Source organism: Chenopodium album, chromosome 26, assembly GCF_948465745.1.
Source record: "Chenopodium album chromosome 26, dcCheAlbu1.1, whole genome shotgun sequence".
NCBI lineage: Eukaryota > Viridiplantae > Streptophyta > Magnoliopsida > Caryophyllales > Amaranthaceae > Chenopodium > Chenopodium album.
This window is the reverse complement of record NC_137859.1, coordinates 19,290-40,515: the sequence shown is the minus strand read 5'-3', so window position 1 is coordinate 40,515 and position 21,226 is coordinate 19,290. Positions and strand designations below refer to the sequence as shown.

The window sequence follows — 21,226 nt, the reverse complement described above, 5'->3', positions numbered from 1 at the left end:
AATTTTCCTTTAATTCTTGTTTATTATTAATTAGTAAATCGGGGGTGTTACAATATTTTTATTAGCGATGATATCCTCTATTGGTTACATGATATCATCACTAGTAGATAAATCGAATTAGGCACCGGTTCAAACCCCCCATAACCCACCGGTTTTGAACCGGTGCCTTATTGGGGGGTGGCAATACTCCAGTAAAAAGCCACCGGTTCAAAACCGGTGGCAAAAACAATAATTGCCACCGGTTAACCGGTGGCAATAACATGTGTGTATATATATATATATATATATATATATATATATATATATATATATATATATATATATATATATATATATATATATATATATATATATATATATATATATATATATATATATATATTCTTTTTTTGTTTTTTTTTGTATTTTTGACTTTAAACATAATCGAATGCAATGAACTAAAAAAAAATTAACACCAAAATATAAATCAAACTATTTCATTCATTATAATCGATAACTTATAACATTTAATAAAAAAAAAATTACAATACAAATCGATATAATCAAACAATCAATTACAACGGTATAATAAAAAAAATAACAATATAAATAAAAAAAAGAATTACAACATCAAAATGAAAAAACCCTATACAATATCTTATTCTTCAATTTATCTTGCTTCTTGAAATATACTTGCATCAATTAAAACAAAAAAAATTTATAAAACGTATGAACCCAGAAATCCCCCCAAAAAAAAACCCCAAAAAACCAGAAAACTGAAAAAAAAAAAAAAAAAACGCATGCATGAACCCCAAAAAACGATTATTTTAATCAAAAATTAACCAAGAAAAATCAAAATGCTAGCCATAACCCAGAACTCGATTAATTAACCAAGAAAAATCGAAAATTAACACATAACTCGATTAATTAACCCAGAACTCGATTAATTAACCCAAAAAACGATTATTTTAATAAAAATTAACCACGAAAAATCGAAATAAAATCCGAAGATAGATTTAAATCATTTAATGAAACCCAGAAAAATAGAATTAAAATCCAAAAATCGATTTAAATCGATTAATTAAACCCATAAAAATCCAATTAAACCCAAAACCCGGTTAATTAAACCCAGAAAACTCAAAATAAAAAAATAAAAAAAAAATTAAATAAACCCAAAAAACACATGCATGTACCCAGAAAAATCAATTAATTAAACCAAAAATCAAACCCAGAAAAATTAGACCCACCTTGATTAAAGTCGGTATTATATGTTGATGTCTTCGGTAGCGTTCTTGGTGGTCTTCGAAGGTGGCCTTTGGTGGTTTTCGTGGTGGTGGAAACGAAAGAGAAGGGGACGAGAATTGGGGAAGAACGAAAGAGAGAGAGAAGGAGATGAGATCGAAGGAAATAAGGAGAAAGAAGGAGAAGAGCTGATCTGAGATCAAAGCAGGAGGGTTTCAAGAAAAAAAAAAGAAATCGAAGCAGGAGATGAACAGAGAAGAGAGAAGGAGAGAGAAAGAGAAGTAGGCGGCTGAGGAGCTTAGTTGTGAATTAGGGTTTATATGGGTTCATATGGGGCGGTTTTTAAAAAAATAAAAAAGCCACCGGTTTGAACCGGTGGGTTTAATATATTACCCACCGGTTCAAAGCGAACCGGTGGCAATTCCCTTCCCTCGTTTTTTCCCACCTTTTTTCCCCACTGATTCTTAAGAACCGGTGGCCTTAGGGCGGTGCCAATTACGTTTTTTCACCTAGTGCATATAGCCAATAGAGGGTATCATCCAGCCAATAAAAGATATCATCCAACCAATAAAGATATAATAGACACAATCATAAACGATATCATATAGCTAATAGATGATATCATCCAACCATGATATCTGGATGATATCATATAGCCAATAGAAGATACCATTCGACCAATGGAGGATATGTATAACTTGTTTGAAGTTATGCATACTTTGTTTTATAATATGTATAACAATGGTGGAACCTCCATTGAAGTGCTTGTACTAAGGTCATGGGTATAGCATAACTTGCTCATTTCTCAACCAAACTACATGTGTATGTTACCAAAGTGATCACAATTCAACATACAATCATATGAGACAATCAATTTCAACAATTATACATCACATAAGAAAGCCCCAATTCGATTTTTAGGCATTTTCAAAAATTTGAGAATCTCAAGCTTTCTCTCACTTCCGCCATGGATGACCTCGCTGCTCTCCTTCGCCGTAACCACCACCAACTTTTCATCGGGTGGAAACTTGTTAAAAATCGCAAGAAGATGATGAGGATCTAATACTTTCTTGAGTCTCGACTGATGCCGCACCCAATACTTTGTGTTTTTTTTTTTTTTTAATTTTTTTTTTTATATTCTTATGAGCAGAGAGATAGAATAAATGAGATAAATTAGATACCTTGTATGATAGAATCATACATAGTAGAATGTATGAGATTGGTTACATACTTACATACACTAATGTGCTTCATTATTGTTGTATGGAATTGTGATGCGTTATCTATCTAATTATGTTAAACTAGTTTAAATGTGTTCTATATTAGTACATGCATTTTCAATACTCAATACATAAAGGGAATCAAAGTACGAAGTATTTAGTAACACTAGCTCACAATCACCGAGATGGCGAGATAACATATACGGAGGGACTGAGTACAATTATACAACATGATAGAACAATAGAAAAAACAAAATTAAAAGCCATGGAATAAGAAGAAGGTATGACAGGAATGAGGTGTACAAAAGTAGGTTAATCCATTGTCAAGATAATCACAAATATATTCCCTAAGATATACTATCTTATCTTAACATCCCCCTCAAGTTGGAGCATGAAGGTCTCGAATCCCAAGATCTAACCTGCTCTTGATACCATGTCAAGATAATCACAAATATATTCCCTAAGATATACTATCTTATCTTAACATCCATCCAATAAAAAGCTTAAATTGCTCCACAAAAGAAGCAATAATGCTCTTTACACAATCTAATCACAAAAGAAGCAATAATTAAGACAACCAATTTATTCAATGTTCCCCTGTTTCACCAGCCCCTCCTTTTTCCCTCTCTCTCCTTTCAAATTCTTTCTCTCAAGTCTTAACACGCCGTTTAAACCGGAACCGAACACCATATTCTTACCTCAAAAAAAGAACCCTCTTTTAATTCTCTCCCAGAAATTCTTCTAATTTTACAGATTAAAAATTGTTTGAGAATGACAACTTCTGTAAAGAACAATTTCATGCCACCCAATTTGATTTCTAACCTTAATCAAGCTCTTTTAAGGAGGAAAGATGCAGAACAAGATGAATCCTCTAAACCCACTTCATCTTCTTCAAAATCTGAGAATGTGAATCTTGATGTTGAAGATGAAGACTGTACAAAACCCAGAATATTGGTTACTAATGGTGATGGAATTGAATCCCCTGGGCTCACCTGCCTTGTTGGAGCTCTTGTTAAAGAGGGTCTTTACAATGTCTTTGTCTGTGCCCCTCAAATGTAAGTTTTTTCGTCTTTTGTCATTTCCGGTCTTCGAAGCTCTAGGTATGCCCGAGTGTGTATTAGATATTGTAATGTTATACCTCCTATTATGTTGTGTGGGAAGACATTGTATTTTTGTGAAATGGGTTTGTTTCTTTTGGTTATTGATTTTGTTGACAAATTTGTGATTTTTGTACAGGTTTATTATAGATTACAAACAAAGTTATATTTTTGTATGAATTTATGTTTATTGTTGATTCATTAAATTTCTGATTTTGGTATATAATAATGGATTGAGATGGATTTCCTTTAGGTAATTTTAAAGCTGATTTGTGATGGTAGGGATAAATCAACATCAGGTCATGGGGTGACTTTTGGAGAAACAATTGCTGTAAGTTCTGTTGAGATGAATGGTGCCACAGCTTTTGAGGTTTCAGGTACTTTTTATTTTAGGACAAAATCTTCTTCCTACAATGTATGATAAGTTTGCATTTGTCACATATTTATGCCTCATGTTCAACAAGGTAAGATGATTCTTTTTGGATCGGACCATATATGCTTGGTTCTCTCTTAGTGGTTGATAATTTATCCGAAGAATGATAAAATGAGAAGATGTTATTGGCATTCTTGTTACTTAGACTCTTCATTTAACTTAAGGTGTCTAACTCAATACCCGGCTACCTTATGGTGGTTCGACATATTACATACTTAGACTCAATCCTTGGATGGGGTTTTTTTAACCTGAGAGTAGCCTGTCTGAACCATGTTCCTAGTTCTGAAGTCTGAACTATGCAGGTGAGATATGAGAAATTGAGTATATTTTTATCTTGCAGCTTGTCATACAATCACATTAAACCTATGCCGTATTGTGCAATTGTGTTCTTTAATGCAATCACTTTATTTTCGGTATTGGTCCTGTTGGTGCTTTATTGGTTTACTGAGCTATTGCTTTTGTGACTACAGGGACTCCTGTTGATTCTGTTTCACTGGCATTATCAGGGGCTTTATTTTCTTGGTCCAAACCTATGCTGGTACACTCATGTTTTCATAATTTCAGAACATAGAGAGCATACATAGGGGTTTATGCCTTGCAGCTAACCAATTTAGTGTTATGTTTAGGTGGTTAGTGGGATCAACAAGGGTTCAAATTGTGGGCATAATATGTAAGTAATCTGTGTACTTTTTAACGTTATCTTTATTATGTAGTCACTTGCTCTAAAAGTAATATTAATGCAAAACTATAAATTTCTTTTGTTACAATGACAAAAACAAGAAGCAAATGTTCAAAATGCACCTTAATTGGAATATTATTCATAAATATGTAATGAATTCAGAGCTTGGTTTGTGCTATATTTGCTTTCTCCATTGAAATTCTTTGTCACTGATGGACCTTTAGGTTTTACTCTGGTGTCGTCGCTGGGGCAAGAGAAGCATTAATTGGCGGTGTTCCTTCAATTTCCATATCGTTAAATTGGTATAGTTGAAGACTATCTGTTGGTTGGAATATATAGCTGCAGTGTCATTAGTGTAAATTACACTTTTCTTATGATTTGTTTACAGGAAGATGAACGAAAGCCAGGAAACTGATCTCAGGGATGCTGTGGCTGTTTCAGTACCAATAATTAAAGCTGCTCTTAGAGATATAGAAAATGGAGTCTTCCCTAAAAAGTGTGCATTCAGCGTGCAAATCCCTACATCTCCCTTAACAAATAAGGTTCATGTCTTTCTGCAACTACTGACAAAAATGAGTGAACATTACTCGAATCTGAGAATCTTAGGGGATGCTGGTTAAAGGGCTTTATTTAATAGAACTGAGCTTCTTGTGTTCGTTTATTTTATTTTCAAACTTTTAGGGGCCTTTCACAGCTTAGTTATAGTATTAGATAACTTACGAACTTGACCTCTCAGCTGGGTTCAAGATAACTAAGCTTAGTCTGAAAGAATCTATGCACTTGGCTTTTCAACAGGGCTTCAAGGTGACGAAGCAAAGTTTGTGGAGATCTACTTTGTGTTGGCAGGCTACATCTGTCAAAAGGCATCCGTTCATGTCTAATCAACCTTGTTTAGGCTTTCAGCTTGCACAACTTGGTCGAGATGCATCTGCTGCTGTGAGTAAACTCTAACACTGACATTGATTGATAATTACAGCTTACTTTTATCTATTCGTGTTTTCTTCCTTGGCAGAGATCTTGATATTTATTCTTCTAATGGTTCTTGAAACTTAGGGTGCAGCTCGCCATCTGACTGGTCAAAAGAAGAATGTGGAGATTGAATCAGTTGGTTTAGCTGGGAAATCCAAGGCTAACCATGTTGTAAATAAGTACTTCCGCCTTGAGGTGAGACATGTTTTGCAGGACTGACTTATAAGAATCAACAATATAACGTCAAATAGAATTTTCATATCCATTTACATACTGCAAGTATAACAAAAATGGGATGATAATCATGCATAATTTTTTTACTGTGGCAAACAAGTATCCTTCCATATTGTACGTTTATAACATGATTGTACTCTTGCAGAGATATACACAAGTCACAAATGATATATTATTAGTTGTTAATATAAGCCTCATACTGATAATTAAGGGAACCAATTATGTCTTTGAATCCTTTTCAGTTTATCGACAAGGAACTTGATGGAATGGACGAAGATTCAGATATCAAAGCACTTGAAAGCAATTTTGTAAGTAGAATATGAGGGACACTTTCATTTTCTTTTTCCCTTATGTAGCCACTTTTCTCCCCCATTGGCCGATTGGTGATTGCTTCATTTGTTGTAGAACAAGGGCTTTTATTGTGCATCTTCAGATATTTATTTAATTTGTACACTATTCTCTATAAAGAACTTAGATTTTGGTGGCTATTGACAGGTTGCTGTTACTCTCATATCTCTTTCTCCCTACATGGAGTCAGATATTCATACAGCGGCTGCAGATTGGATTAGGTCTACTTTCAAAGAAGACTTTGAAGACCAATAAGACCCGCCTATGTATTCCTATCATTGGTTAATAATTAAGCCGTTGGTTCAAAGTGACATAATCTAGGAATGTTATGTTGTGTTATTTTAGGTCTACATTTCTTTCTTATTCTTCGCTTTTCTCTAGTTGTGGAAGCTTAAGGAAATGCTTCCATTAGTTATTTAGAATTGACGCATTGTCGTACATGGCTGGCTTTTTGCTTCTTTTTCACCAGACCATTTCAAGTAAGAGTCTACGGGGTTATATTTGTCCTCAGCACCTCTCTTAAGTTGTGGTTTGTAGAGTTGTAGCTTTTGGCTGTTGTATTTCAAACAAAATTTTGTAATCAAGTTGAGTTATGAGATTTTGATGATTATAAAATTGTTTCATCTGCTCAGGTATAAAGATCTTCCATCTTGGTATCTCCTGAACCAGTGGCTCAAATTCAGGCATTGTTGTTGACTTGTTTCGGTTTGAGGTGTTCATATTTTCAAAGACTGGACTTGCAACTAAGCTGTATTTCAGGCTGAAAGTATGCATAATGTCTGATAGAAAAACTGCTTGTAAATGCTTCTGTTTCATCAAGTTTGAGATTGTACATATAATTTTATTTATTTATTTTTTTAAAAAAGGCTAAAACCACATTTTACAAAGAATGGTCTTAAGTGGTAATTTCTCAAAATAATTGACATAGAAAGTAGGAAAGCAGAGCTAACCATGAAGAATCAAGAGCAAAAACATACAGGTACATGCTTTGCATACGATAAAAGCAACATTGTTCATTGGAAGTTACATACTTCCAAACATCCAACTATAATGTGGGCATAACAATAAACAATAAACAATAGCTATCTATGTATAAGGGAAGTATCAAAATTTAGACTACATATTGATCCGAGCTGCTCACAAGTAATCTCTTACAAGAGTTACAACACTGCACACTAAATTTCTTTGCAATTTGAAACAATCTTCACCTGCGAAATCTCCAATTTGCTACTCATTTCTTGAAAGTAAATAGGGGATTTATGGGAGCACAACAATCTTAGGTTGTTTTCTCTTTGTACAACTTTCTGACTGCTGTCTTGAAGAACCATCTACCTGCATATCTGAATGTCCTTTAGAAGAATCAGCTTTCACATTTTCATCTTCATCACTGTCATCCTCATCATCATCGTCATCATCATCACTGCTACTTTCTGATTCTGAAGAGCTGTCATTGGTAAGTAAATCTACAACCGGTTGGTTTCCGGCCATTGCAGCCTCTGCGGCTTCCATGGCCTCTGGAGTTTGAAGATCAGCAACACCCAGCATCAAATCCTACATTTTAAAGCCATTGAGTAAGCTCTGACATATTACTCCTGATGTCATATTGAATAGTATATGTGAGAAAATTTGGCAATACCATTTCAATGTACTCTGATTCATTACCATGCAAAACTTCAATATCAAATTCCTCAGGTTTGTCCTGCAAATTAGTGTGCTCACATTAGAAATTAGGAGGTTCAGATTGAAGAGCTCAAGATTTGCTGGTTCTTTTAGTAAGGTTTGTTGATTCGTACCTTTGCATTAAGCTGGAGAGTTTTGTTAGCTTCAGAAATTACTCCTAAAAAATCCTTTACCTTACCAAGCACTGCAAATCAGTTTAGAAAGTGCAAGTATTTTCAATGTTACAAGCTCCATAGAAATCTTCAAAAAAAATTGTTACGAACTTCATGTTATTAGAAGGACAAGCTAGAATTATGGAGTATATTATATCTACATTATAGTACAATCCTAATCCATAGTCACCAATGGAGAGTACAACGATGAAGCTAAAGCAAAACGTTTACAATATAACTGGCTTTGCTACATAAGTCATATAGCAAAAAGTTAAAACGAAAGCTTTCATCTCATTTGAACCCAAATTCCAACCTCATGTCTTTCTATGGTCATATACATACACATCACCAGAAAAATGCCACAACAAGCTAAGGGCCTGTTTACATTTATTGAACTAAGCTGAACTGAACTGAACTGAACAAAACTGAATTGATTGGAGCTGAACTGAACTGAAATTAAGTAAATGTGAACATCCGCTAAATTCAAGCACACTCTAGAATGCGATCTCAGCAGCATAACCATGTGTAAACCCGAAATGGGAAGACAGCAACAACAAAAGCAACAGCAACAACACCTCTTCATCCAAAGAGTGAATACCACCAATTGTCAAATTCTATAGGTGTGTAAAGCAATTAACATCACTTTAAAGTTTAAACTCTTCACAAGTTTCTAACTTCAAAGTTCCCAAACATGATATACAGAATCTCTCCCTTACTTGCATCACCTTCAACAATCAACATCCAAAAAAAAAAAAAAATAACCCACAACTTCAATATAACTAAAATTACCCAATGTTCAAAATTTCCAAAATTTTAATTTCATACAAATTTTCTAAATACGAATGTATTAGGTGTTCAATCATACATGAATATCATCATATAATAATTACTGGAACTTTATAATAAAACTGCAATATCAAACCTTGGCTTTTAGGGAGTGGCGCAGGGAAGGGCTTTCCTTCAGAATTTGGCTTCTCCTCTGTCGATTTCTTGCTCTTCCGACAAATTAGCAACGCTGATTCTGCTTCACACCCAATTATTTTACATAAAAAAGTTAATACAAAAAAATAGATAAAATAAAGTTAGAGAGAGAAATATGAACAACTCTTTGTGCTCCAATTGCACAATAATAAAGTTACCTTTAAAGGAAGAAGAAGAAGGGTCTTTGTGCTCCAATTGCAACAACTCTTTGCTTGTCTTCTCCATTACTTTCTCTCTTCACAATTTGAACTCCTTTATGCCGGTTGAAGAAGAAGAAGCTGGGGTTTTCTAAGGTGGGCAATGGGCTTTTAATTGAGATGGAATCTGGTCGATTTGGCCCAAACTGGTATGATCCAAACTTAAATCCAGCCCATTTTAGGCCCATAACTAAGTCTTCTCCTAAAAACTCCAATTTTACTTTCTCACTCCTCTTCACTTTCTCTCTCTAAATCCCCAAAAATGGCAGCTAAAACCCTACTCCGTTCCGGAGCTTCAATCGTAACTCGCTTCCTTAACCCAACCTTAACTCAGAAATCAACTCAGAAAACCCTAATTTCTTCTTCTGTAAACCCCTTATCGAAGCTTTTGATTACCCCTCCATCATCAAATCCTCACTCCTCTTTGTATCTTCTTCAGAACGATGCCGTTTCTTCCAACAACAATGGTACACATTTTTCCTATTTTTCTCGATTATTTGATCAATTTTCAATTTTATTTAAGGGTGTGTTTGGTTGATCATGAAAATGTAGGAAACGAGAAGATGGAGCAAGAAAAGAGATTGGAGATTGCAAAGATTTTGAACCCTTGTGGTCAGCCTTCCCTCGAATTCTTCTTGCCTGATGGTAATTCTATTTTCACCCCTTTTTTAAAATTTCAATTTATTCTGCTATTTTTTTGGGTTTTGATTATTAGTAATGTGTATACATTTGATGATTAATTATATGCAGAAAATTGATTCATATATATATAAGGCTGAAACTCTGAGCAATAGTTGGCTTATTTGGATGATTATTTTGAAATTGAGTTGGAATCATGAAATTGTAGCTATAGCTTGCCTTTTGAGTATTGCTCGAATATGATGTCCTTGAGCTTTTAGAGACTTACAGGAAATCGAGCAATTAGAGATAATAGAGTGTTTGATTGTGGGTAAGCCAACTGGGTATGTGAGGTTAAAGTAGGCTATCTGAAACTGTGTTGCAAGATTCAGTGTTTTTTTTTATTTTTTTTTTTAATTTTTAATGTTACAAGATTGTATGTTGTAGAAAGCTGCTCTGCTGCTTGTTGTAATGGATGCTAGATTTGTATGCATAGGCGAATGGAGCTTTGCTTTGCTTAAAAGGTCATTGAATATGTGAAAAACCAGCTATCTAATGGCTTAAAAAAAGGAGTGGAACTTGTAAGCACATCAAGACTCCGTCTCCTTTATAATGGAGGATTTCATTTAGGTGCCATTTGGTTTGCACGGGGTAATCGGAATGGAATGAACAAAGGGAAAGAACAAAGGGAAAGAAAAGGTTTGGAATGAAAAACCCCCAAATTTGCTATGTTGTTTGTTTTGAATAACAAAGGGAAACAAGCCACCACTTCCACCACCACACAATATCTATTTTAGACCTCCCCAGCGACCACCAAGCCACCATACCACTCGCCTCCCCTCCCTGGCCACTCGCCGCCCATCGCCGAAGATCCCCTCCCCCAAAAAACTCCCCCACTCCTACAAAAACCTCAAAAACGCATCCCGGGTTTCGAGGGTAGGAGGAGGGCCGAGCGGCTGTTTTACGGGAAAGGGGATGTGTTTTTAGGGTTTTTGCTGGAGTGGGGGAGTTTTTTGGGGGAGGGGATCTCCAGCGAGGGATGGGGGAGCTCCGGCGAGGGACGGTGGAGGTGTGGTGAGGGTGGGTGGGTGGTGGGGATAGGGTAGAATGGTGGTGGCTGGTCTGAGTATGGTGGTGTTGTGGTGGCTAAGGAAAGGGAATGGAAAAGTCTAGGGGGGGGGGGGGGGTGGGGAATCAAGTTGGAAGGATTTGGGGTAATGGGTAGGGGGGGTAAAGGGAATGGAGAAAATGCCAAACAAACAACAAGAAAGGGAATCAGGGTAGTTGATTCCCATTCCCTTTGATGATTACCCCCAACCAAACGGCTCCTTAGTGACTCTTCCATCTCCCTAGGCTATGCTTGGACCAATTGAATCACAATCCCAACCAGTTCTCTGTCTATATGATTTCCTTGCCTGCTATCAGCATGAAGAGCAGGAAAGGATACTGACCTCAAACTGCCAAGTGAACTTTCTTTCTCAAACTGAAACTTGTGGGTTGTTGTATGGATAAAGAAAACATGGTTGGTGACAGTTCTAGGATTATTTGCCTGTAAAGTTAGTGGAATACTGGAATATTGCACTTAAAATTGCATGGAGAGTATCCTTGTGTTTCTTTCAAACATAGAAAACTAAGCAAGTTATTTGAATTAGTTGTTGAGCTTTCTGCTGGGTTATGAACATATGACTTCTGGCAGAGCTCAGATGTGGTGCCCTGAAAAGCTAAGTGTTAGGGGACTTACATGATTGAGTACAGTCTTTTGTATCCAGTTCAGAGCTGAATAGAGTGTAGTCATGTGCTTGAATACTTGAATTAGTAATTGATTTTTGGCCTATATTTGACTATCAGGTGATGCTGCCCATAATTTGAGGTTATAAATGAAGAATTCTTTGATGCATAGTATAGACCACAAGGGGCCAATGGTCTCTGTAATGTTAACCAACATACACTGTATTATTTTGGTAGCTCAATGTATTCTTGTTCCACAATCTCCTTTTCGTTTTGTGACTGTATCATGAGGCTTTGTTCAGAAATTATGGTTAGAAATGTCGATGGTCTGTGAATAAAAAAAAAATACTCTTTTAACTACAGTTAATATTGAACTAGATACCATGAAAGTTCTCAATTTTTCTGAGATGGAACAGTTAGTTGTATAGGTTGCTTTCAGCAAAAATGGAAATTAAATCTGTCTTCAGGACTTCATCTGTTTCGTTCAACTTTTTCAATGCTCCAAAATTTGTGTCAGACCAAATAAAATTTATTGCATTATCTCCTTACTGTGAGGTTGTAGGTCAATTGATCAAAATTATGTAAGAATTCTAAGAATTATTACCCTTCTATATGATTCCCTATAATTGCTTGATCTGCTGATTTTAGCTGGTTGTGATGATGGCAATTTGACTAACCCCCTGCTCCCGACTGTTAGCAGTGTTGAATTCTTGGATAGTGAATATTATGTGCCACCTTTTTGTAATAATTTTACTACAGAGTTTCATGTTTGTCTTATAAGAGTTATGACTCTTATCCTCAGCATCATGAGTTCATGACCGTGTGGTATACCTGTTTTTGATTATGTATGATCTAATATCATTAATTATGCGCAGCCGATGATTCTTCAAGCGATGCAATGATCTTATTTCCCAAGAGAACCTTCCAGCCTAGCACCCTTCGCCGGAAAAGGAATCACGGATTCTTTGCTCGGTAAGTATCACTTGTCCCTGATTTTAAATTTTTTATTTATTTGATTTTATATGTCGAAATTTGTCACTAACGAGCTGTCTGATTATGATGGAATGTTAATTTTCCGAGTTCAAATCTTCAATAGAACTACTAGGATATGTCGGCTAAGTGTTAACCATCTTTATTTCCCATTACATTATGAATTATTATAAAACTATTTGCTTTTCATTATCCATGGAGTTATTTTGTCTCCTTCTCTTCTGTCTCATATAAAGTGCATCGCGTTGTTTGTCAACTTTCTTTTGTAGCAAATTGTAAGATTTTCAGATAACCATTCTCAGATGAAATAAATTATTATTTGATCATTGACTCCCCACTTCTTTAGTCCAAGTCATGTAAGAATTTTATGCCCTTTACTTTATGGAGATGAAAAGTACTATGCCTGATAGATTCAAAAGTTTCATAATCTGTGTGCTATAGCTTTGATTACCTGTATCAAAAAATATGCTACTGAGATATAGTAACTTCTCCCTAGCACTCCTTGCCAATAAAAGCTTATTGAGATGACTAACATAAAAACAGATAGATTTGTGGCTGATTGTAGCAGGCAATGTGTGTTATTAATATACTACTTGCTACTTTGCAGCAAGGCTACAAAAGGTGGGCGGAGAGTGATTGCTCGGAGAATAGCAAAGGGACGACACAGAGTCACAGCTTAGATTTTATGTGTTGATCAGTTGTATTTGTTCTCAAGCCTTGTAAGATTAAAGCACATAAGAAAATTCCTTAATCTGGTGTGCTGGATTAGCCTTCTTTTTGTTTGGATAGGATGCTGGTACTCTCTAGTTGTATTGTCACGATGTTTGATATTTTTAAAGTCAAACCGCGCTTTGCGGGCTTATATAAACAGTTGATTTATTTTAGGGGGTGTTTGGTATAAACATTGTTAATGAAACGGAAAGGATTCAAATAAATAGGGGAAAGGGTAATGATAAACGTTACCCTTACTATATGTTTGGTATCCTAGTGGAATGGAAACAAGTTGAGTAGATTGTGATTGAGTAAGGAAACGTATTTTGTTTCCACTAATTTGTCAAGGGTAACAAATAGGGGGATGTTGTTACCCTTAGGAAACGGTATTTGTTACTTTTAGCCCATACCAAACAATTAGAAATGGAAACACTTAATTGAATCCGTTTCCTACATCTAAAATCATTATACCAAACACCCCCTAATTTTCTTTTAGAATTCAAGTGGAAAAAATAATAAGTTAAATTTTATGTTGTTCTCCGTACTTTCTAAGAGTATTAATGGGTGGTGACTGGTGAATACTGAATAGCAGGAATTTTACTGAGGCTTATAGCTGCTTGAGTACCTGATCCATAGTCCGGGCATTAAGATGACTATACATCAGTTACCTCTTAGATTTTAACCTCTATACTTAAGCTAACGACTGCCTAACTATAACTTATCGTACAATATAATATATGATCTTTCCAAACATACGCGTAAACTGGAGTATCATAAGCTTCATGACTTTATAAACAGTTTCATCAAAATTAAATTAAACCAAAAAAAAAATCTCTATTAGCCTCTCTAAACACGTGATAACGTCAATTCTTTGCCAAAAATCATTGATGCCAAATTGCCAAGAAAGAAGGGTAACTTATAAACTTCTATAACTATAGTAAGTTAGTAACCTAATTGCTTCAAAAAAAAGTTAGTAACCTAATCTTTTTTATTTAAAATCATATTCTAAATTCTAATGGTGTACTTATTTTGCTTTGATATTCTCTGTCAGTTTCACTGGTTTATGATTATATGAATAATGAGGTTAATTAGCAAAAGGCAATTAGTTTATTATAAATATACTGTTCAACAAAAGCCTTCTTAGCTCAGTGGTAGAGCGCGTGGCTTTTAACCACGTGGTCGTGGGTTCGATCCCCACAGACGGCGTTTTTTTGCATTAATGTATTTAATACAGTCCATATAATTTGATCATAAACTAACATGTACTCCCTAATAGTCCGTATCGCACAAGCTGGAAACTGTTTACAATTTTTAAAAAGAATTTACATTTGATTAAAAACATATCAAACAGTGATTATGCACACCGAACATCATACCCATAATTTCCAAAGTCAATATCCCTGATTTAGTGGAATAAAGTGTTTGGCTTTACCTGTCTCATGACTCTCATCATCATCATTTCTTCATTGCAACGTAATGACTAATGAGGACATTATGCTAGTGAGAAATTATATAAAAAGACCAAAAGAAGATCAAATACGACTTACTTATTTATCCAAGAGAGATTTTTGAATGGTTAGATCATGTTTTAAAAGTGTAATTTGGAAAAAATAAAATAAAATTGGGCGAGTGTAGAATTTGTTTTACTCCCTCCGTGTTTTAATAAGTGTTACACTTACCAAATCCGACCGTGTATTAATAAGTGTTACACTTCCTTTTTTGGCAAAAAAACTACATTAAAAAACTATATCTCTCTCCTCTCATGGTACCCACCCAAACCCACTACTACTTTTTTATTATATTTTTCCTCTCATATTCATTACTTTTTAATAAACTATTAATCCCACTATTTTTCTTTTACAACTTTTTAATACTCCAACTACCCCACTTACCTCTTATTTTATTTAAGTCAATTAATTTGCCTAAAATTATGTGTCGGTCAAGCTGTAACATTTAAAAAAACACGGAGGGAGTATATACCCTGCCACCCCGGTGTACAGTGTACCCAACAGATCTAAGGTTACTTTTGCACTTTATTTGATGATTAGATGAAAATCAATTATCAAAATAAGATCAAATACACATAGGTGTACGGTACACCCAAGTGTATATAACAACTTCTCGAGCGAGTGTACCATGAGAGTTATTGTCACCCAAGAATATTTATTGTTGCTCATTTTGATAATTGTTGCATATTTAATTATCAAATAATAAAAAACCTAAAATACCCTTGGGTGCACCATCATGGTGTATTTACAAAAATTCAATCATCAGCTACATGATGAGATTATCTAACATAGGTACAAGACCTATTATTTGGTACATAAATAATCTTATTAACGTTTTACCAAACCTAAAACTAACACGTCAGTATTTCATTATCTTCAATGAGACTGTAACTATTGTTTAAGCTAGTGTTAGCCAATAAGCTAGGGCAGGGAAAAGGAGTTCATAGGTTAATCCTTAATTTTGCAACAATTGGCAGCACCAGTTGAACGAATAGTTCGGCAGTGCGCTAAATCACTAATCTATCTATTAACCTATACTAAAAGCAGATCCTCTCATGAACACTTGTCATTACCTTGTGAAAATTTTTCCCGCTTTTTTCGCTTCTTTTTTTTTTTTTTTTTTATTTTTTTATTTTTTTTTATGTTTTTTATGAAAATCTTTTAAGTAAACTATCAATACCTTATGATAATTTCTTTCCAATTTAACAATCTTATTCCATATATACCCAAATAAATTATTTCTGAATATCTTTTATATACTTTATATTGTGTAATATTGTCAAAAATATTTAACAATCGTGCATTGCACGGGATTTTAACCTAGTGGTAATATATAAGTGAATTTTGAATTAATATCAACTAAACACTTCCCCTATCCCCCAAAATATTAAATATTAAATACTTGCACTATTTTGATTGGACATGCTTAGCGATGCACAAGATTGACCATTAATATCTTTTGAGGAAGTCTCAGTTTATCACCCTTGATAAACAAATTCGTAAATAAATCAACAAGTTTGTCTAGTTATCATGGCATTTTGGTAGATAAATCAAAAACAGTGGGCCCTTATATAACCAAAAAGTTGTTAGTTTATTTACTCCCTCCGTGTTTTTTTAAGTGATACATTTTTCATTTCCGGCCTTTTTTTTTAAGTGATACATTTCCTTTTTTGGCAAAACAATACATTAAAATATTATATCTCTCTTCTCTCATGGTCCCCACCCAAACTTACTACTACATTTTTATTATATCTTTCCTCTCACATATATTACTTTTTAATAAACTATTAACCCCACTATCTTTCTTTAACAATTTTTTAATACTCCACTACCCCACTTACCTCTTATTTTATTTAAGTCAATTAAATTGCCTAAAACTATGTGCCGGTCAATATGTATCACTTAAAAAAACACGGAGGGAGTACATTTTTGTCATTTTGTCTGTTCATCATGACATTTTGGTAAATAAATCAAAAATAATGAGACCCATATATATATGACCAAAAGTTGTTGATTTATTTACAATTTTAACATTTGAATATGTTTATCAAGGAGATAAACTTGTTTTTTCTCATATCTTATATTATGTATATACTTATATAAGCTATAAAAAGTTTATATTAAAAAACTATACATTAAAATAGATTTAATAACATCTTACATGATCGATTACACTGGATTTCATATAACAGCTAAAAAAGATAGTCAAAGTGAGATGTGTGAATAGTGTTAAAAGTCAAAATGTTATGGGTAATTTGGGACGGAGAGAGTAAATGTCTTACTTTATAGATTTTGGATTATTTTATTGATGTATTTCACACCATGTAACTGTTCCCCCTTTTTTTTTTGACAACTATGTAACTGTTCCCTTTTAGTTTTTCATAAAGATTAATTATTAGTTTGATTAAAAGTCAATTGCTCCCAAAAGGAAGGATTAGATGTTTTTGATTAGCACTAAAGATAAAGGTTTTGATACTGATCATACTGTTATCATAATTAACCAGCTTTTATGAAATAATAAGTTTAGATGATCAATATTCATACACGTACTTGTATGTAAACCAACCCCGTCAAGAAAGAAGGCAATAATCTTTTTAAAACGGTGGGAGGTATCACAATTATATGTTTTTCCAAAACTGATAATTTCGTCGTGATTTTTTAAGTTTTTACAGATCAAACATTTATTTGGTTGAACAATCATAATTCTATAGCTAATAATTGAAGTATAATGTCTACGAATACTATATACATACTCCGTAGTCATTTAGAATATTGTTTTGGTTATCTAATTACCATCAAAATATCAAATGCATATAAAGATTACATACAAACATACCTATCTATGTACTTGATACATCACCCTTAATTTGAGATATGCACTGCAAAAAAAATGAAAGAATAATTTACAGCTGTCTAAGGTAATATTTTGGCTCAAAGATCATAGAGTTGACTTATGAGAATCAAATATTATCTGTGAACAATTTTGTACTGTTGAGATTTTCTGGGGTACTGTGGGGTAAACAGCAGGTAAAATAATTAATAGAACAAGTACTTGATACACTAAGAGACATTTAAGCACCCAAAATAGAAATCTAATTTTGACAGAGAAATAACCGATTCATACTGTATTATTTAATTATACATATTAACGTATTTATATTCTTATATATTATTCATGCATGTAGGTCCAAATTTCATTTTAATGGTAAACATGTGAGCGCATATCCTATATTACTTCCTTAAGACCCTGAACTAGAAATATTTAGGTTTCCTTCTGATGGAAAATTAATTGGAAAGAACCCAGCAAATATTGATTAATACTCATTATTGTATATATGAAGCTTATTTAAAAATGTTCATAATTATTATATATAGTCCAAATTTACATATATAAAGGTACTAAGAAATAAATGTTATAAAAGCCTAAGTTTTACCATAATCATGCATTCCAACAGCTAGTAGTGCTAGGGTTCAGAACAACTTGGCTGCCACCACATGGTATGGCTGTTGTTGCTGCTAGCGACGATGATGATGATGGCGGCCGTGGTGGCGATGATGAGGATGATGATGATGATGGTATCATGACATGATCGTCCATATTATTATAGTACTCAAATTGTGGCATAGAAATAACATCTATAAGGGAGCTATAATTGTTAGGATGATGAGATGGTGATGAGGATGACATGGTTTCTAATTTTAGCATGGTTGGGACTACTCCGGCCATCATCATCGACGTTGTTGTTGTTAGCTTCATCTTCATGATTGTGTCATCATCATCATAAGGCGGTGGTGCATAAATTGATGATTGTGGACATGAGTAATCTAGCTCTTGGGTAACAATTTGGTGATGATTTTGATTAATACCAACTTCATTAATCAAATGTTGAAAGCTTAATGATGATGATAATGTAGGATTGTCATAGGAAATAATGGGTGGAACTGAATTATGAGGGGTAGCTTGGGTAAGGATGAGATCATTATTGGGACAATTATATATATTAGAAAGCAAATTAGGGCTAAGAGAAGGATAAAAGGTGGTAAATCCTCCTCCAAAATCATGATTATTATTATTATTATTATTATTATTATTATTATTATTATTATTATTATTATTATTATTATTATTATTATTATTATTATTATTATTATTATTATTATTATCATGAGCTAATAAGATATTTGAGGAATTGGTGGTAGAAAGATAATTAAGATAAAGATCATTAGTGATGGTGTTAGGGATGGAGCCCATGGAGGTCGTAGCGGCCGTGGTGGTAGCAACTTGAGAGAAAAGCTTTTTCTTAATGCTTGAATTCCAAAAATTCTTCACTTCATTGTCTGTTCTTCCTGGTAAATACTTAGCTATTTGAGACCATCTACACTCAAAAATAAAAAAAACATAAAGAAGAAATGATAGGTCTAATTAGTTCAAATTCATATATGATCATTAATATATGTTAACAATCAAATATCATACTTAAAGATCGATGACAAGATATATATACCTCTCGGGTACCAAACTTAGTTTTTAATATTTTACTAATTCAAATTACACCATCAAGATGACTATGAGTCTATGACTATAGAATTCTGTACATTTTGGAAGCAATTCAAATTACACTATTAAGACTACTGTAAATGTGAAACGGATCAAGTATGTTACTTGTTTTCTAACGGTCAATCCAAAAAAAGGGGGAAAAGAAGGAAGAAAAGGGGGAGAAAGATGAACCTGTTGCCTAGAATTCTGTGGAGGTCAATGATGAGAGCAGCTTCTTGAGGAGAAAAACTCCCACGTTTCAAGTCAGGTCTTAAGTAATTTATCCATCTTAGTCTGCAACTTTTTCCACATCTTTGTAAACCTACAACAATAATAATAAAAAAAAATACACTCACATTCTGTAATAAAAATAGTATTTCCTCAAAAAAAAAAAAAAAAAAAAAAAACTGTAATAAAAATAATATGTTTATGAAAGACTCGAATGTAAATCGATCAGTAGAGCTGTAGAGATATATACACATATATACGGGTTTGGGGGCTAGTAGAGAGATTGTCTCCGAAAGACGAGGAATTAAAAATGAGAGAAAGAGGGGAGAAAAACCACTAACCAGCAAGTCTAGGGACAGAGCTCCAGCAGCCATGACCATAGGTGGTAAGGTAGTTGATGAGCTTCTCATCTTCTTCGGGAGACCATAACCCTCTTTTCACCTTTTGCTTGTTGCAGCATGTGTGATGCCCCATTAATTAATTCCTAATTAACCCTTAATTAGCTAGCTTCTTCTCAAATTAATTAGGATCACTTTTCTTGTGCTAGCTCTATTACATATATATTAGTACTTTCTTATTTATTACATAGAATGTGTTTTGAAAGAAGAAATAGGAGAAGAAGGAAACAGAGTTCTATTTTTTTTCTGTATTATTTTTTTTTTTTGAGTAAGGCTTGGTTAGAGAGAGAAGGGAATGGACGTTTTTTTGTGCTGAAATTTGGATATATAAAAGCTTTTTTTGGGGGAGGAAGAGGAGAGGGGAAGAAGTGCGTGGATTTTAATTTAAGGGTAAAGGACTAAGGGAGAAGGAAGTGTTACAAGACTTACAACTATGACTTACGTTTTTTGTTTTTATATATTCACATGAAATTCACCCTAAACATTATGGAATTCATACGAAGTACATAAAAATAGTAAGTAGTAGAGTTATTGGAAACCCTTTTTTTTTTTTTTTTTGGCACAAAAGCTATTTGAACTTAATAGAATTTATTTTAACTAGTTTAACTATGCAGAAAATACCAGTTAATCAATTTGATAAACAAAATTTGTTTATCAAATGGCAAAATTGTAAATAAATTAATAATTTTGTATTAAATTTGGGTTCCACTGTTGTTGATTTATTTACGAAAATGCCATGATGACTGGACATATATGTTGTTTTATTTACCATTTTGCCATTTGATAAACAAATTTTGTTTATCAAATTGATTAACTGGGACTACCTATGAATATATATGGTGATTGCCGACCTTGTGTATCTCCTGAAACTATTTTTTGAGGTGAAAATGAGTAAATTAAAGCTTGATCTCTTTATCAAATAAACTTCCTAGATAAAAAAATTAGAATATTTTATATTAATGGAACTTATTTTTAGGGTCTATTGATTTCTAGGAAAAAATTATTTAAATAGAAACTTAGGGCCTGTTCACATTTACTTAATTTCAGTTCAGTTCAGTTCAGCTCCAATCAGTTCAGTTCAGCTCCAATCAGTTCAGTTCCTAATTTTCCTCTCTCATAAAATATTCATTTTAGCTCAGTTCGGTTTAGTTCAGCTCTAATCAATTCAGTTCAGTTCAACTCCAATCAGTTCACTTCAGTAAATGTGAACATGCCCTTAAAATGGATAAAATATAATTTTCATAAGATTTCTCTTTTTAATTGTTTCAAATGTAGTCATTTAAATGTTCTTGGCTCT

General features: G+C 33.7%; 4 protein-coding genes and 1 non-coding gene across 5 annotated transcripts; 3 read left to right on the top strand and 2 right to left on the bottom strand.

Annotated features, from left to right (window-relative positions):
• The first annotated feature begins 2,995 nt into the window (after positions 1–2,995).
• On the top strand, positions 2,996–7,072 carry LOC145617843 (uncharacterized). Its single transcript, XM_081672596.1, has 10 exons — positions 2,996–3,496; positions 3,821–3,915; positions 4,442–4,509; positions 4,598–4,641; positions 4,875–4,952; positions 5,039–5,192; positions 5,446–5,586; positions 5,704–5,814; positions 6,096–6,161; positions 6,349–7,072. Exons 1-10 carry the CDS (start codon positions 3,213–3,215, stop codon positions 6,454–6,456), a joined length of 1,149 nt encoding a protein of 382 aa, XP_081528722.1. The 5' UTR covers positions 2,996–3,212; the 3' UTR covers positions 6,457–7,072.
• Positions 7,073–7,271: 199 nt separating this feature from the next.
• LOC145617335 (uncharacterized) lies at positions 7,272–9,277 on the bottom strand. The gene is made up of 5 exons (XM_081672023.1): positions 9,173–9,277; positions 8,956–9,054; positions 7,995–8,065; positions 7,838–7,900; positions 7,272–7,752 (listed from the first exon to the last, which is right to left on the bottom strand). Exons 1-5 carry the CDS (start codon positions 9,237–9,239, stop codon positions 7,459–7,461), a joined length of 594 nt encoding a protein of 197 aa, XP_081528149.1. The 5' UTR covers positions 9,240–9,277; the 3' UTR covers positions 7,272–7,458.
• Positions 9,278–9,316: 39 nt separating this feature from the next.
• Positions 9,317–13,431, top strand: LOC145617336 (uncharacterized). The gene is made up of 4 exons (XM_081672024.1): positions 9,317–9,678; positions 9,764–9,856; positions 12,433–12,529; positions 13,155–13,431. The coding sequence occupies exons 1-4, from the start codon at positions 9,474–9,476 to the stop codon at positions 13,225–13,227; spliced, it is 468 nt and encodes a 155-aa protein (XP_081528150.1). The 5' UTR covers positions 9,317–9,473; the 3' UTR covers positions 13,228–13,431.
• Positions 13,432–14,392: 961 nt separating this feature from the next.
• On the top strand, positions 14,393–14,464 carry TRNAK-UUU (transfer RNA lysine (anticodon UUU)). The gene has a single exon. It is a non-coding gene; the product is annotated as a tRNA-Lys (tRNA).
• A 3,741-nt stretch (positions 14,465–18,205) lies between these two features.
• LOC145616099 (uncharacterized) lies at positions 18,206–20,005 on the bottom strand. Its single transcript, XM_081670806.1, has 3 exons — positions 19,873–20,005; positions 19,496–19,625; positions 18,206–19,142 (listed from the first exon to the last, which is right to left on the bottom strand). The coding sequence occupies exons 1-3, from the start codon at positions 20,003–20,005 to the stop codon at positions 18,206–18,208; spliced, it is 1,200 nt and encodes a 399-aa protein (XP_081526932.1).
• Between the last annotated feature and the right edge of the window lie 1,221 nt (positions 20,006–21,226).